This window comes from Cantharellus anzutake (assembly GCF_015039405.1).
Source record: "Cantharellus anzutake strain C23 chromosome Unknown EI90scaffold_62, whole genome shotgun sequence".
Lineage (NCBI taxonomy): Eukaryota > Fungi > Basidiomycota > Agaricomycetes > Cantharellales > Hydnaceae > Cantharellus > Cantharellus anzutake.
Window position 1 is genome coordinate 476,177 of NW_024067012.1, and position 16,919 is coordinate 493,095.

Sequence of the window (16,919 nt, forward strand, 5' to 3'; positions counted from 1 at the left end):
GAAGTAGGGCTCCGGAAGTCGGAGTTCGGAGTTCCAGGAGCCCGGAGCGGAGGTCGGGATTGTATGGATATGACACGGTCAATATTCCTGGTCAGGATACTTACTTATGATGAATGGAAATTTGAAGAGATTTGAGTGTGCTAGCAAAGCAGGCAACTCATTCTCAAGCTATTATGCCAAAGGGAACTGAGGGAAAAGGGGAATTGAAGGAACGGAATCTCCCATATAGCCGGGCACGGATAAGTCCGAAGAAAAAATAGAGTAGTACTCATCCAGCCATGGGAGCGTGGCAGCAAAACTCACCTGGCCATGCTGGTACACTGTTTTCCAACAAAATTTGCTATCAATTTAGGCCATTTCTACTTTTATATTAATATTTACATGCTTTTCTATGTTTTAATAGTCGAAAATGAATGGACACCCCCTTGGCTAGGTGGCACTATACCTTCTTGGAGTAGTCTCCGAGGTTATTAGGCAGTGCTTTCTGTGTACTGGCACTTGGGAGGGAAAGGGTATAATATGAATGGTTTCCTTTTCTGTACTCGGCAAGAGCCGTAATTCAATTTTACTCTATCCATGCGAGTCAAACTTGAAACCGATTTTTTTTTTTTTAATTGGATTGTAGTCAGTGTTAAAAGAGACGTTGATTCCAACATCATAAAGTATTTTGGGATTTATTTGGCAATAACAAAGAATTTTAAAATTCCGAAACCAGGGAGCTACAAAACTACACTAGTTGTACAGCTTCCTGGTGCCACATTAGCCTCAGAAGTGTTGTGGCAGAAATGAGCCGCAACGCAAATTTTGCGACAATTTGCATCCGGATAGTACTGAGGTATGAAAGTCGTCTATCTTAGCATTTGCATGCCATGCTCCGCTTTTGCATTGGATGCTTCCCATTCGCCTGCTGCGTGATGTTGATCTGCTTGCCGACATATGTCAAGAGCCTCCTTGGCACTCTTGATAGCTGCATCCCAACCGTCCAAGCTGGGCCGTTTCAGTCCCGGGTTTGAGTCCTCCTGTGAAATGTTGTAGTACTGTGTCAAACACTTGATATATGACTTGAGGAGAAGATCAAAGCTCGCAAATGAGACGAAGGTCCCTCATGAAGTCCGGGGCACTGGATTTCCCAGTAAGTAGTGCCAATGGCATTATGTCTTTCGATCCAGTCGGGTCTTCGAGTAAGCCACAGAAGAATGAAGGTTGACTGGGAGATTCGGTGTTGCGAGAGAACATGAAGAATTCGAATGCATTCCCATCATACAAGATGCCATAGACAGGGACCTGTAAGTAGGTACGCTGATTAGCAAAATCACCAGCTGCAGCAAGAAAGAAAGACGATCAGATGGCTTTTCCGTCGGCGTCGGAGAATGATTCACCATTACATCCGGCAATCAGCTGTGCGACCGCATTGAGGTGCTCAGTGGCATTCCCCACGGCCTTCTTATACTCGACGAAAAGGACGGTAATGGTAGGATAATGAATTGGTAATCGACTCTCCCTTTGCTTCCTTCCAGCTGCACTTCCGGCGTGGTACGTATGTGTAATCCGAAAAGTGGCACGAGGCAATTGAAGATCTATGGTATCGTCAGCGGCCGCTCAGGTACGGGATTACTGCTTATCACCGGTGAAAGAAACCGTGATCTCGTCACCTCGTTCCCATGAGCCGGCATAGGCCCATAATGAAAAAACATTTTGTTAATGTCAGCAGTAATGCCCCGAAAGATGGTCATAGGGATCCGCGATCGGTAAAGTTCAAAGGACGGTGCGTCTTCCAGCCCCTGCCTAGGGTCCAGATTGACGTGAGGTGCCATCTGACTGTAATTCACTTTCGAGAAGTTGAGATTGGCTGATTGTGCTGAGAGTCTATTGCGCACAACTCACGATTTAACTTGGCTACTTCTGCGGACTGTTTGGCACCGAGGGCTTTTTGCAACAAAGCATCCTCCGATGCGTCATCGACTTTGGCATTGGGGAAGGACAAACGATAGGGATATCTCGGAGTCAAATTTCAAAACTAGAGGACAACGCATGATCTTAAAGTGGAGCGGGTTTCAGGATGAGCTAAAGTGGTCCTAAACTCTCGTTTCGGACACTACATATTGACCTGTTTTGACCACACTCATCCCCGTGGGAACCAATACAATCGTGGGGTATGCATGTCCCTCCAAATGGCCGCCTGGCCAAAGCTGAGGCACCTGCTCCATCACACTCGTTAGCGCCGTTGTAGGTGATGTGCGCGTCAATTAACGCCAGTATAACATATGTCACACTATAGATACGACTTCAACTCCTGATTGCGGCTCTACATCCACACATCCCGGTAAGCACCCACAAAATCTGTCGATCCCACCCAGCTTTACCATCCACCGTTCCACAGCTCAAGGTTGCCACACACGATCCTTTATATTACTACAGCCATATAGGTATGAGTTGAACCTCTGATCGCGGCTCTACATCCACATGTCCCGTAAGCGCCCAAAATCTATCGATCCCACCCAGCTTTGACATTGTGCCATGTAAACGTTGTACTCCATTCCACAGCTCAGGGTTGCCATGCACAATCCTTTCCAGCCCTGTTGGCCATCTCTGCGCTCATAGAAAACTCCATTTCCAGTTAGTGTTCTCCCTGTTTGCTCTCGGCGTTGCAGCTAACAAAAACTTTCTAGATATCATTGAGGGCTCTTCTCTTCATCCTTAACCGCAGATGACTAGAGGTGCTTCATGCATCGCTAGTGAATCACGGTTACCGTGAAGATATTTGACTGACGAGGGCCAGAGGTTGTATTCAACACCGCTGGCACTCACGGTCATCTTGGTCTTCTTGCCCACCCCCTGCAACGCCAACCTCCCGTTCTAATCCTGCGCAGTACACTCGACATTCATACCCCCCCAATCAGCTCTTCTACCCAAACAGTGCATTACATCACATGCCGATATCCAAACTTCTAGTTCAGCGTTACTCGTGTATGGGCCCACAAGTCTCACTGCCTGTGGTTAGGCATTCCTGGCACTGCAGCAAACGTTTTGCGCATCATCTTTTAACATCAAACGGCACTAACAATCCCACTCGGTGGACATTGTCCCTGCCCCGGATTGTGTACTGTCGATTCATCCAATCCTTATTCATGGTCTCGTACTCAGGTTTGGCTTTCTGGACATCACTCGCACACCAAGCGGCGCTTACGTGACGTGCCAAACGGTGCGATCAGACACGAACCTCAACCTTACCCTTCTGCCACCCTCGACCTTCTGCACCCACCAATTGTGCCATCCAATCCGTGTTAGTGGACTCGTATTCACATTCGCCACTTGTGCACCATGCGCCCGAAACCCTGTGCTTGAGCGACTTGAGAAACGGCGGTGCAATTAGACAAGAACACCATGCGCTCGCCACCAGCCTACCCCATGTACTCCATACCCTGTAGCAAATACCTTTATAAGAGTAGTTCCAACGCTACGCCCCTCTCTCCCTGTCATTGAGGGCTAACAATCTCGTTAAATTCCTCACCACCCTCTACCCTGTGTTGCGCGCCACCCTTTATCCAGTCCGTCTTAGCAAGCCTGTATTCGCATTTCATCTGGATACTACGCGCACCCCATCTGGCACCCAAGTGCTGAGAGAAACGGTACAATTTGACTGGGGCTCCCATCCGACCGACGTGTGCCCCACTGCATATTTGATAGTTCCAGCGCCATACCACTGCTCCACTGCCCACCAATTGCCCTGTTTGCCTATTGGTATGCGCCACAGCTACACACACTGACTGAATGTGCAGCTGACTGAGTATATCTTAGACTAGCCGTGCAACCGCTGCATACTTGTTGAGAAGAGCCTGTCCTGTTCTTTTCCATTCACCCTATCTCTTAACGGCTACATACCATGCCGAGGCATAAGCCTGTAATTCCTCGCCTTACTACCTCTCCTGTAAAAAAGTATCACCCGTATAATTTAAGCAAACCCAAAAAATATGTGGATCTCCTTGGTGGCCAGTCTGCACCTGAATCCAAACCCTCAACATCCAAAAAGAAAGGACATGAGCGCATTCCAACTGCTGAAGTCCCCATTCCCCAGCCATCGCGACGCATTGAGATAGCAAACGCCAGTGGCACTGTGATGACCCAACGCTGGGGGCCTGGAATCGCATCTAGAGATTGGTGGCCAGTGCCAAATCGCCACAATCATGTAGGAAATGCAATATCAACAGATGCCAGCAATGTTTCGACTCCCCCTTCAACACCGGCTCTAAAAAAGGAATCACCGAAATGGGAGGCATCACCTCAAGGTTGGCTGGAAGGTATCGCAGAACCCGCTCTTTCAAACCCAGACTCCGCCTTACCCCCTACACCTTCGTGGTCAGCTTCCCAAAAACGGGCCAAGAGAGCATTACAAAATCCGCAAAAGCAAGCTGCATGGCTCCATTGGTGCCGCGATATAATACACAACGCACTGGAAATCTATCTAGAAGTAGAGGCAAAGAAGGCAGGACGCATACCCCTTGCCACCCCCAGCGAGATGTCATTTGACAGAAACGGAAAACTACAAACACCGGCAGTATCGCTGTGCTCTCACTGCAATGCGTCTCCCCGGTTTCATTCACTCATGACGATCGCGTTCTCAGGTACGTTTCCGTTCTGATCTCGCTCAACAAACAATGACCCAATGACCCTGGGCCAGGTGCCGTGCGGTGGATGTTCGAATATTGTGAATGTCCATCTAATACTCTCCCGCTTAGCATCATCCAGTCTGGCTACTTTCCGGGGTCACCTGTAATGCCTCAAGTTGCCTTCCATTTCGACGTCCTTTCGCTGTATTCAGCCTTACATGTGGACTCGTATACCCCGGCTGCCTCCTTTCATGCCGCTTTGTTTTCCATGTTACAAGAGAATGGCTACAAGTTCACCCACAACGTGAGATTCATTTGTTATTTGTCAGGAATTGGCACGTTCATGATCTGGCGTTCATATAGGACCCTTTTCTCCAGTCGTTTAGTGAGGTGATCACTTGGTTCCAGGCCTTACATGATTTAGTAGACGTTGAAACGGAGAGAGAATTCCTCCATCCCTCATCCCCTGCGGCACCCAATGCACCGCTATGGCGTTCCGCGCTGGCCGAGTCCGCCGGGTCCATCCACGCCGTTCCTGCTCACAACGGAGATCCTTCGGTCGCTACATCCCATGGCATGGTATCTGTTGACCACGGCATCCCAACCTTCACAAAGACGTCACAGGATCTTCCGTCGATGGTCCCTGAGCGAGCAAGGCTCATTCGCAACCCATCCGACACCACCGCCAGCCCATACCTCCATGCGAGATGCCCCCAATGTTTTGGAGGTTTGATATGGGGTAGTTCAGCCATGTCAGAAACTATGTTCGAGGGGATCGCGGGAAGCGGGGCGGAGTACGGCGGCGTAAGTGGTCACTTAGCTAATGAGCTACTCCGTTGCAAGGCGTCGAGGGGGTTGGGACTTCGGCTTCAACGACTTTGCCAGAGCGTTGCGCCACGCGTTCTAGGCTGTCCCGTATTTCACGTTAGCGGGAAGGACCTTGCGGCGACGTTGACTTAAGCGGGATGAAGCTGAGGGGCGAACTTAAGATGAAAGTACTTGGGGGGAATTCTAGTCGATATTCGAACTGAGGTACATCGACAGTAAACTACAAGTATAAATAGGAAAGGAGAACAGAGAAGGGACCGGTCGGTCCGGCGCGGGACGGGAACGAGATGATAAGTACGACAGAACTAAAGAGCGATGAGGACCAGGGTAATGGAACAGAAGAGATGAATGGGACAGAGAACGGCGAAGTTGGGAGGCAGAAAGGATAAGCCGACAATCTAGGCGCGCGGGTCAGAATGTCAATATACGTATAAATCAAATATCAATAAAGGAATAATCAATCGTCAATAAGGAATGTCCATAAGGAGCGGATCAACGGCGACCATAACAACCGCTAGTTAGTTAAGCGAGTGAATAGAATAAAACGATACCGGCCGAATGGTTGAGGAACCCAAGTGGTGGCGGGAAAACGAAGGAGGCGCTGCTACGGGGCCGTAGAACGGGAACCACTATCGGCGCCGCTAAGTGATGGGCAATGGCGAGATTAACGGCGCGAGTAACGGCGTAAGAATGGGGGTGCAGAAAGTGGTAGAGGGGCGGGGACTTTGCGGGGCCGTGACAAGCCAACAAGTTAGTCTTCTCATGGATGTCCTCTGAGAACAGGTATACTAAGTGTTTCCCTAGATGTCCTGATGTCATCGTCGCTATGGATGGTAATATGCAACATAGGCAGTACATGTTCGTTGGAGGAGACATGGTCCTTCCCTGGAATGAAACCTGTACATTCCTCACCAATGCCGAAATTGAGGAAGCTGCCCTCCATGTCTCTGATGCATGAGCTGCATCTAGAGGTTGTTCGGAAGAATCTCGTCCCTCATCCCTTGTACCGGATGGTGCTATTGATGAATGTGAAGAATCACAGAGCCACAAAACATGGAAAACGGACTGCCTCGAAAACGGATACATTCCGTTCGAAGGGTCTGATGGCAACTGTATGCCGTCATGATATCCCCCTTTTCCTCTGCGATGTACGCACTCCAGGTGAACAGCAGCACTTTTCAATTGCCATGCTCCTTGCACTCAACCGCCAACTACCCTCAAACGCCACCATTGGATTAATGTATGATGTTGGATGTGTTCTCGATCGATCAATTGCCAAGGTATGACTTTGCATAGCATTCAGGTACAACCTCTTGATATACAAACAAAGTACAATCTCATTCCCGAAATCGCTCCTAGATTGAGCATCGCCGTTTCAGTCTTCCATGCCTATGCACATCAATTCTGTTGTCAAATCGCATTTCACCCCAGGAAACGAAATGGGTTTGGAAAGTCAAACGGGGAAGGAAATGAGCGGCTATGGTCCTTAATTGTTGATACAATAGCACCTGAATGCATAATGAGTGTGAGTCTCACCAGGCCAAACACTGTTTGTTCAACAACCCTATCTTATCCAAGGTTCTCAGCTAAACGAATCACAACAAAATCAAGAAGATTGCAATCCGTGGCCGAGACCGTCTTGCTTCATTGGCGAGGTCCAAACTGGCCACCATTCTCCGTGAGGAGGTGCTTCTGATGGATCTTCTTAAAGATTTGGAGAGTGACAGGGGATTCACAACTCCTTTCCTTCGATCCCAGTGGGAAGAGCAAAAGACTTTGCAGCTCTCCATTCGAACTTGTATGTCTGTTTCCAATCCCATGTTCACCATTGACCTATGCTGGTTATGGTCTAGACAATGACCAAGCCGGAATGAAAAAGTTCACGAGACTTCTCGAAGCCGAACGGTCAGCGCAAGCACATTTGGAAGCATTGGATGCTGTAAAGAAGGAGTTGGACCGAATCAGCTTGACGCGAACACTGTCCCACAGCCCTATCAATCTTGACAAACATTTCCAAGCTGCTCAGCATGTACAGTTGTTGCACGATGAATCTCAACAATGCCTACGAGATCTGACAGCTCAAATTGGCCTGTCCGATTTGAAACCTCTGCGAAATCCGTCTAGCACAGAAAGGGACTATATGGAGAAGTACATCCTGGCCCGATTCCGCAAACATGCCATCCTTATCCACTTAGCCAAGTACCAGGACGAGATGAACCCTATTCGAAGCTCGCAACAGCATGGAGGACGACTCATTACAAAAGTTGGTAAGCACAACCCCGTTTGAGGTGAATGGTGATGTGCTTGGAGGCTTATCCGGTACTTATAGGCTACTCGAAGATGGTCTCAGTGTTCAATAGCGCAAAAGACCGTGCCCGCGTTATTTCCGACCAGGTCACGTGATATAACGAGCTTGTTGACAGCCTCGAGCATTCCGATAGGCCCTCCTGGCTCCCGGATTCTTTGAAGCACACCAAAATGGACGTCAAAATACTGCTTAACATGGATCCCAGTGATGAGCAGTGGACAAACATGTGGGAGAGCCTGTGGGTTTCCAACTGGAACCTGGATGAGAAACCACCTGCCTTTATCGTCGATCAGCAGGTTCACCATGGCATAGTAGCAGTGCTGTCACTCGCTTGTATTGAGGAAGAAAAGCTTAGGCTCACTCGAGAGGAACTCAACGCGCGCACCTGGATCGTCCAGTCAGTAGACTCCATGATTCGGACCACAGACGATATTCATCGTATGTCCTACAATTCCCACAAATCACCAATACACTAACATTGATTCCAGCTCTTTATAAATATCGATGGCAACTACGCCTCAAGTTGTTACTCAAGTGCCGTGATACAATTGTGAATGGACCATTTCCTTGCATCAATCTGTGGCGTGCATCGACACACTACCTGCTTGCAAACCTAGAACATTCAGACCCCCAGGCTGCACTGAGTGCCATGGAGTATTCCTCCTTCCGCCTTCCCCCCCTGGTTCCGCAACTCTATCCTCAGGAACACACAGCATAGACCCCGAAGACGATGCTGTAGTCACAAATGAACTAAGTGCACTCACTGGACTTATCCGGATGAGCCCAGAGCTGGATGACAACGACGATATTGATGATATCGAGCCCTCTACTGACAGTGGCAGTGGCCCAGGTGATACTCTCGAACCTGAGATACCCGTAAACCATTCAGACGGTGAACCAGAGATACGACTCGATGAGACAATGGACCCCATTGACAATCCTGATCCACACACTGAACCTCTTACGGACTTGGTTCCTCCTCAAAGATTGAGAGATGCAGATAGTCCCGGCTGCAACAAAAGTATTGAGGAGAAGTTCTGGAATGAGAACCCCCATCCCCAAAGTCTTCCTCCAATTACAACAATCTTCAATGCCATCCGTTCACCCACCCAGTCCATCCAACAACAACAGCCAACCAAAATTTGGAAGGAAATAATGGAGTTGCTTCTGCCTCAAGACGCCAGAAAAGTAAGAATCCTCCCAGGCTCCCCAGTGACTCATGCCACTGATATCTCATTAGATAGTGAATGAGAGCAAAACAAGAGATAAAGCAAGATATTACAAACATATTGCGATCTTCCCTGATGCATTACCGACAGTCAATCGCTGGCAGCTGATACATGGAGCAATAATCGATGCCTACATTGAGATGCTGCAAGACCTTACAGACGAAAAGCTATGGGATATCCTCAAGACTACTCGCCCCCGCGTGATCATGTTTCCTACTCAGTGTGAAGGAATGAGGCATTGTATGGCAGTTCACCTGTTGGATGTATGTGGGAATGCTTACACCGATGGACCCTGTACTAACCAACCTTCAGTGAGCCACAAAGAAGGTCCGAACTGATCTTTTTGACGCAAGCGCTTGGACAATTCCATGCTACTCAAGGAAGTGCAGTCACTGGCTGCTTGGCGTTGTAAACTTCAAACAACGAGAGCTGTGCTATCTTGACAGCATGCCTCTCCAGCAAAACGCTCATATAGGCTGTCATGGTCCACAGTGGGTGTTTACAGTGTGTTCCCAAACTCTAACCCGCATCTCAGTGTCAATGATACCTCTTTCATCAGATACTTCAGGGACTAGTCAATGCCACCTGGTCATTCATCCACCCTGATGATGAGCATGGATACAACTGGTCCAATTGGTCCACTCGAGCAGTCACTGTAGGTGTGCATCTCGCTGAATCGTGAACATCATATATATTAAAAGCCCCAGACAGAACCGCACCAATGGAATGGGTATGATTGTGGGGTTTGGACCATGGCTGACATTCAAGCTATACACATCGGACTTGATGCTGCGCCGAAAGACATGAACATCAACAATTTCGGGATAGGGTGAAACAACAGATCCTTTCCCTTCCTCCATCAACACCGTGTTGGCAGCCTACCTGGAGAAGCCTGGATCCGGACCTCATTCATGAACTGCGGTGCCAAGCTGCTAAAGTGGCCGCAACATTTCCCGTTAATTATTCCGAGCTCGAAATCGATCACACGGACTTCCCATTAGTGATGGATGATGAACAAGAACAAATAGATTTGACCGACTAGTGGAGTCTATGTATGATGGATTCGTAGTCTGTATCTACTTTCTCCTGAGATACTGAATCCTAACGAAGATGTCCCATTTCGTGATTCGTGAAAAACTCATGGGTATGAAGTTGCTCACCTTTTCACGGTCATCAGATCCGCTGTACTCAATCCTAGCTGGGTGTGAGTTGATTTGGATCTTGCTATTCACGCCAGAACCGTTTCCAGCGCCGCAAAGCAAGAGACAGCTGTTTAAACAACCACCTGTCCCAGCTGGATCACGCACCACCACCAATGGAGAATGGAGCCATGATTGCTCATCCTTTGGGGCGCTTACAAACAGCTGTCAAGAGCCCGCTCAGTTTTCCGCTGCACCACGCTCCCTCTCTTCTTAGTAAGGTGTTTCCTCACTCGTGAATCCTGGACTAGCATCCTGCAGCTCCCTCGCAGCCGCTAGACCCAATTGCCTTCTGAGCCAACGATGTCCTCCTCATGATTCGCACCAATCATCACTCGCCCGCTCAATGTCTGCACTCTCAAACTTGTCACTCCACCTCTAGTTTAGCCGTTTAACACCACCAAGTGCGTGAAGGGCGAAGTTACTCCTCGGTAAGCCCTTACTGATTCCCTCCACAACGTAACCTCATTTGAAGGCTCCAAACTAGTTCGAAAGCTCCTTGTTCTTCATCCAGCACGTCCTCCTTTCTTTCCCCTTGTTGAGATGTCTGCGTTCGATGTGGGTCGGTTCACCATTTAAGACAGATATCACAATGCTGACAAAGAGGTGCGGACCCTATACTTATCATCACGAACAGGGCATCTCTAACCATCCCAACCTTAGGACTGATCATTTCGAATTTAGGTGCTCCAGGCATATGGATAACCAGGATCGAGCCAAAATCATTTGGAGCCCTTCAATCTTTGGGATAGCTCTGCCCAAACAAGGGACCGCCCACCATCACAAGCCCCCTCCGCAAGCTGAAGCAACGAGCATGGAAAGACTCTGATGCTTTTTCAGTCTGAGACATTTACCCCGGTGACAACCTGTTATCTTATGAGGAAAGTGCTTCAGAGGATGACAAACCTCAGCAACGTTCACTAACTAATGCTCAGAAGCTCAACCTCATCCCAATAAAGCTTCATGGCTCCACCACAAACTATCCCGCTATACATCATCCTTGATTCTGTTGTCATGCTTGCTAGTGGCAGGTCCTCTGCCAGTCAACCCGTGAGACGGATAGTGTGTTCTCATGTTCTTGTGCTGGGCATTGACTCTGCTTTCCATAGGGTGTCCTTTCCATAAAATGACCTAAGTGATTCGTCCTCACTTACAAAGTACGATAAAGGGTGAACCTCCTATTTGATAAACCCTGTCAAATAGACCCCTCGCATCCGTTCGTTGTGTGCTTCAGCTTTACCTCTTTCTTTGATGTTCATTGTGCTAATTTACATCTACTTCTAGTATTTCCCCTGTTTGCCCAAAACATGTTTCTTTTTTGGCTTGCTTTTCTCCTACTTCGCCTTTCACCACGTGATATGCTGGTTAGTTCTTCCCCTCTTTTCTTCTTTCATCATTGTACATCCCCGTGCTCAAGCATGAAGTTCTCGACCCGCGCTGTGGCTCTCGCCACACTGTTCCGACTGAAACTCTTGTCCGTTTGCACACACGATGTATAGTAATTCAATGAGGCTGAAATATGTCAGAACAATGTATTTCGGTTCCCCTGCAAAAACACTCAAGGGAGTAACTTCTGGACAGGTACAAAATATTAAGAACAAACTTAAATGGCACAGGCACCTAATTAGATCTCTGCTTGAAGTCTATGAACTTCGTTCTCCAGTTGCATGCATCTTGATGCCAATATTGCATATTCGTCGATATTGATGCCGCAGTGGGGGCACTTTGAGGATTCTCCAATGGCAAGCCAACGTTCCATAGCTGAAAATGGATCGAATTCATCATCCATCTCTAGCCTACCTGAATGTGCCTGTTGCGGTGCCGGATATGGTGCCGGTTTGGCCTGTCTTCTCAGTACTCCTTAGTATCTGGTCTTGCCTATTATCATTATGGGGAGATGTCTTACCGGTTAAGTTTGTGGGCTCCCATTGAACGAGTGGCGGATATCTTGGTTGTAGCATTCAGGGGATCCAAGACAGGCCCTGGCTCTCTTATTTAACGTCATGTTAGCCTACACTCTATTTCTGGCTCGATTCACGGTTTTCTCCTACGCTTTGAGTCTTCTATGATGGTTGCGTTGTTGCAATGTATTAGCCGCTCGGTGCTCATCAGGTGTTACGTACAATCGGGGCCATCCGTGACCCGTTTCCCCGCAATATCAGCGCTCTTGTCCTATGGTGCATCATATCAGTGGTTAAAGATCTATCAGAAAAGGCAGGTTGCACCTCAGGATTATTCATGACAGCTCCACAGTCACGGTTATTCATGACAACTGATGGGGTCACGAGCCTGCAAGACCAAACACTATTTTCACCACCATTTATCTTTTCAAACATTTGTACCACTATTCTCTTCCTGGAAAAAGGCTAGCGCATATCCGTCCTTGTTAAGAGCGGTGGCCAGGATTATTCATGACCATGTCACAATTAATTCAATAGGGTCACAAGCGGTGCCGTTTTCAACACCATCCATCTTTTCCGACACTCATATCACTATCACCACTTCGCCAATATATTATTAAAGTGCCATCAGACAAGGTAGGTATCCCCTGGATTATTTACGACGATGTCACAATTAATTTAACAAAGGTCACAAGCCAGTGGACCCACTCATTTTCAACGTCATTCATCTTTCACATCACCCCTTTCCCTCATCATCAAAGGTGAGTGCATGCACATCTTTCTTCCCTCAGAGTTCCATCTTCAGGATTGTTAACCTTCCTTGACTTCTATACTCACCACATTTGGAATATCGAACGCGGCCCCAAAACTTGGCACTTTGAAACCGGACGTCAAACTACGGGCAGCTCGATTCAGACAGCGTGGGAGTGGCAGCCAATCATCGTAAACATAAGTGCTGCTTTGTGGTTAGCCTGCATACCAGCACCGTTTGATCATTGATCTCATTGATACCCTCTTCGTAGCTCCACCACCCTGCCCAGTGTCGCACACCTCTTGTCGATCAGAGGGTCCCAGGTCTTAGTGGACCAGGCGTATAACTGCATTGTCAAGTAGGTAACAATTTTACTTAATCTATTCTACAGTTTCCATTCGAAACAGAGGCATTGCACCCCACATCATGCTGGGCCGTTCAATTCAGTGGTGTTTGGCATTTGTGGAAAGCAGAGTGTTCTAGTGACTCGCTGCTATTACAGAGATACCAAACACCCCAGGCACTCAGGTCGTGCGGGGTGTTTACACGCTGCTGTACCAGGGTGCAAAGATCTTTCGACTGCATTAGTCGCCTTTACCTCCCTTCGTTCGGCGTCCTAGGGCAAAGCCCGCTGCTAGGCCACACCCAGCTTTCAATGCAGTCTCCAACCACTCAGGTCGTGCGGGGTGCTTACACACTGCTGTGCCAGGTGGAATAGGTTTCATCATTTCACTATATCGCCCCTGCTTCGCTCGATGCACTGGATATCGTCGAAGTACCGATACAAGCCTGCAGGCTTTCTACACGATTGGCCTAGTCACCATCGTATTCACCCCTCCTCCACGCTGCTGCACAAGGTGCGATAGTTCTCGTTGTTCCACTCTAGTGCTTGTTGCCTTTGCCTCTGCTCCGCCCGCCATCCTTCGCTAATACTAAATCTTATTAGGCTTGGTTTGCAATGGGCTTCTCACTACCATCTCCCCCCTCCTCTTGTTATACGGCATTCCCATTTGTGCATATGAGCCTTGACTCTGCCACGTCGTCCCCCATTCCTGTTCCCAATGCTGTTCGTCTTCATCAAGGCTGGAAGATAAACCATCAGGGCGTTTTTCATATTCGTGCACTTGAACTACCCTCACAGGACGGCCCCCTATGTCCCTCCCACTTCCTTTCAGGACAGGAATGGATTCCAATCGTAGAGGAGGTAGTTAGCCCTGGTGTGGATCACTCACTGGATGGAACGTTTCAGGGGTGCAAGCTGGATTCACCGTACTCGATACATTATTACTACACTGCATTCGAAGTATACATCATTCCATCCGAATACCTCATTTCCCGCCCATGGCTTCAAAATGCCATTAACTCATGTCACCAGAATGACCCTGAAATTGCCCCTCTGCAATATCACCAATTTCCCATGATGCACGACGGTACTTGCGGTGTTTTGTCCATCCCATGCCGCCACCTATCCTATCGCCTGAGCCTATACCATTTACCTACTCTGACACCAAATCTGGGTGGACAGTTGGAAAGACATTGGGTGAAGTCTCCCTCAAGAGGGTGAGACCATCGGAGTGGACCAAGTCGATGAAGAAAGCAACAAGGGCACTAGCCAGGGCATTGCAGAATGTGTCTGCGTGCAGCACTGGAACAGCATCTCATACAGAATGTGGACCCCATAACATCAGGACCAATCGGTCTGGTGCACGAGCTGGCTATCATGTTTAACGACATCCAATATCGCAACCGTTCCAAGCCTGCGGGGCCAACCTACCCTCCTGGAGCGGTTTGCCTCCTTTCCCTTTGCACTTTCACAGCGGATGGACATATCCGAGTGGGATTTCATGTGCCATTTCGCTTTCCAGAGGACGACGATGGGGCCTCCTCTGAACCAGAAGAATTCCTCAGTGACAATGAGTGGGAGAGCGGAAGGTGGGGGGCCTCCACATTAGCCTCAGAAAGGGATGATTCCGATGTGCCATCAGCGTCACATGCCTCTCAGCGCCGCAGGAGGTCCATTTGCCGCATCCACGAGTCCCCTCTCAGAGCACGAGCCTCACACATCAATGGCATCAGCGAGGCCGTTCCTCATGTCAACGCTCACCTGCACGAAGAAGCAGATCACCAGAGCATGTACAAAGCTCTTACCATCCGCACAACCTGCAAGCGGTGGAGCAACATCCAGTTCATCAAAGCCCCTGGCCTCCGCATCCGGTGTCTTCATCCGAGGAATTCTCTCATCATTCCTCTCGCTTCTCGGGCCATTCAGGATCGGGGGGCCTTAGACGCCATCGTGCAGAGTCTCCACATGCACTTGAACACCATCGCCATCTTTCGTCTCCAGGCACGGAAGATGTCTGGTTCCACCAAGCCAGAATGCCATCAGGCCACACCTCCATCCTGACCCCCCTTAACTGGTCAGAAAACCTACGCTCTCGTCCTCCTCCCCTGCCATCCTCCGATAAGCTGCTGTCAGGTGCGAGAGCACCTCGTTATCCCCCAGAACGGCATCGCCCTCGTTCACCTCCAGTCGGGGAAGATGTACAGTTCAACCTAGCCCATACCTCAGCCCCTTTCTCCCAATACACGTCAGGATTCCCACCCTCTCGTCCACCCCTGCCATCCTCCTTTGAGCCACCACCGAGACCAAGAGCACCAGCCTCAGATGTCGCATCGTTCACCTCAGTCGAACAGATCATGGTGCAGGAAGGGGGTACAATGTCCTTGCTGAAAGAAGCTATGATTATTCGAGGTATGCACAGTATATTACAGCGTTCTATTTGCCATTCTCACACTACATGATGATATTGACAGGAGCCCCCCCTCTACCCATTCGGCCCCTTTCCCCACTCCCGAGGCTGCAGACCATGTTCGAAAATGGAGGGAAGGGCTATCTCATAAGTGGTATACCGTTTTCATTTATCAGGCCATTCCAGTCTAACACGTAAGGTTACCTCAGAATCCGCTGTCAAGCGAGCTTACCGTCAGACAGCAATCCGCATCGTGGCAGTAAATACCCGTGATGTTTGTCCTTACAATGGAACATATGCTTCCTAGGTTGATGCCACCCCTCCAGCAAGAACAAGTGTCTTAAACACTTCTCTGAAGTATCGGGAGTTCGTGGACTTTTGCCAGAGACCAGTCAGCTTCGACCCGCTTGTCCACACCTCACGCTCATTGAGTGCCACCCCCCATTTCGTTATATCGAAGCGCCGATCCTTAACATTGACTTGCAACGTTCTGCTGATAATCTGAATTGGCTCCCAACGTCTGAGTGGAGGGAACGGATCATAGGCATGCAGTCTGTGCTGAGTCAACTTCTTCGCCATGTCCAGAGCACCGTCTCTCATCTCTGCCCGCCGAGATCCCCCCAAACACCGTGAAACCATGGCGATACTGAAGCCTGAATCGGAAGCCTATCTTCAGAAGCTTCTCCAAGCCCGAATGATTGCGCAGTCCGAGACTTATCACCATGAAACGGTTGGCGAGATTGAACGCCGGATCGGAGAGCTACGAGGGCATTTTCGCTACTGCCTCCTTATTTCCCTTGATGCATGTGCCATATTGGGTGGTAACGAGCTTCCAACCTGGCCGCTTCAGGAAGAGGCCATCAGGACCATCTTTGATGGTTCAGACGGCACCCGTACTGAGGTCCACGACTCCAACCTTAGTGCCTCTGCCCAGGCATATGCTCTCACTCTGGAACGGTGGGGAGTTCCCCATTGGAGAGTGGAACATGGTGACAACCGCTTCGCCGTCTTTCGATCATGTCTGCCCATGCTTGATTCGGTAGCAGAACATGCCCTTCAGCAGGAAATACGGAGCCGCGCTCACTCCAAGAATTTGCAAGGCGCTGCAAGGGGAGACATCACTATAGGATTTGACTTTGCTGTTACAGAAATCATTGCGTGGCCCCGTTGTAACGGGTCTATCACCTAGACTCGAGACAGAGAGAAGGGGGAGGGTGGTAGTGTGCGCAGGTGTGGTTCGTGAGGCCGGGTTTTGGTCCGTGGGTGCTACCGAGTCTGCAAAAACCTCAAACAAACACTCACCTACGTCTCTCTTGGACGTCAAGGCTGAGGATTCTGATAAGAGG

The 16,919-nt window shown here is 49.2% G+C and overlaps 3 protein-coding genes across 3 annotated transcripts; 2 read left to right on the forward strand and 1 right to left on the reverse strand.

The window, feature by feature from the left end:
* Window positions 1–848: 848 nt before the first annotated feature.
* Window positions 849–2,049, reverse strand: EI90DRAFT_3076010 (uncharacterized protein; the record flags this gene model as incomplete). The annotated part of the gene is given in 7 exon segments (XM_039061617.1): window positions 849–1,102; window positions 1,122–1,319; window positions 1,380–1,449; window positions 1,497–1,577; window positions 1,626–1,858; window positions 1,885–1,996; window positions 2,022–2,049. Coding segments are annotated over 6 exon segments (948 nt in total), but the record flags the coding sequence as incomplete, so codon positions are not given.
* A 1,834-nt stretch (window positions 2,050–3,883) lies between these two features.
* Window positions 3,884–5,824, forward strand: EI90DRAFT_3019709 (uncharacterized protein; the record flags this gene model as incomplete). Its single annotated transcript, XM_039057398.1, has 4 exons — window positions 3,884–4,622; window positions 4,679–4,911; window positions 4,971–5,411; window positions 5,672–5,824. 4 exons carry the CDS (start codon window positions 3,884–3,886, stop codon window positions 5,822–5,824), a joined length of 1,566 nt encoding a protein of 521 aa, XP_038911521.1.
* A 714-nt stretch (window positions 5,825–6,538) lies between these two features.
* EI90DRAFT_2934935 (uncharacterized protein) lies at window positions 6,539–7,131 on the forward strand (the record flags this gene model as incomplete). Its single annotated transcript, XM_039055129.1, has 2 exons — window positions 6,539–6,715; window positions 6,766–7,131. The coding sequence occupies 2 exons, from the start codon at window positions 6,539–6,541 to the stop codon at window positions 7,129–7,131; spliced, it is 543 nt and encodes a 180-aa protein (XP_038911522.1).
* Window positions 7,132–16,919: the final 9,788 nt, after the last annotated feature.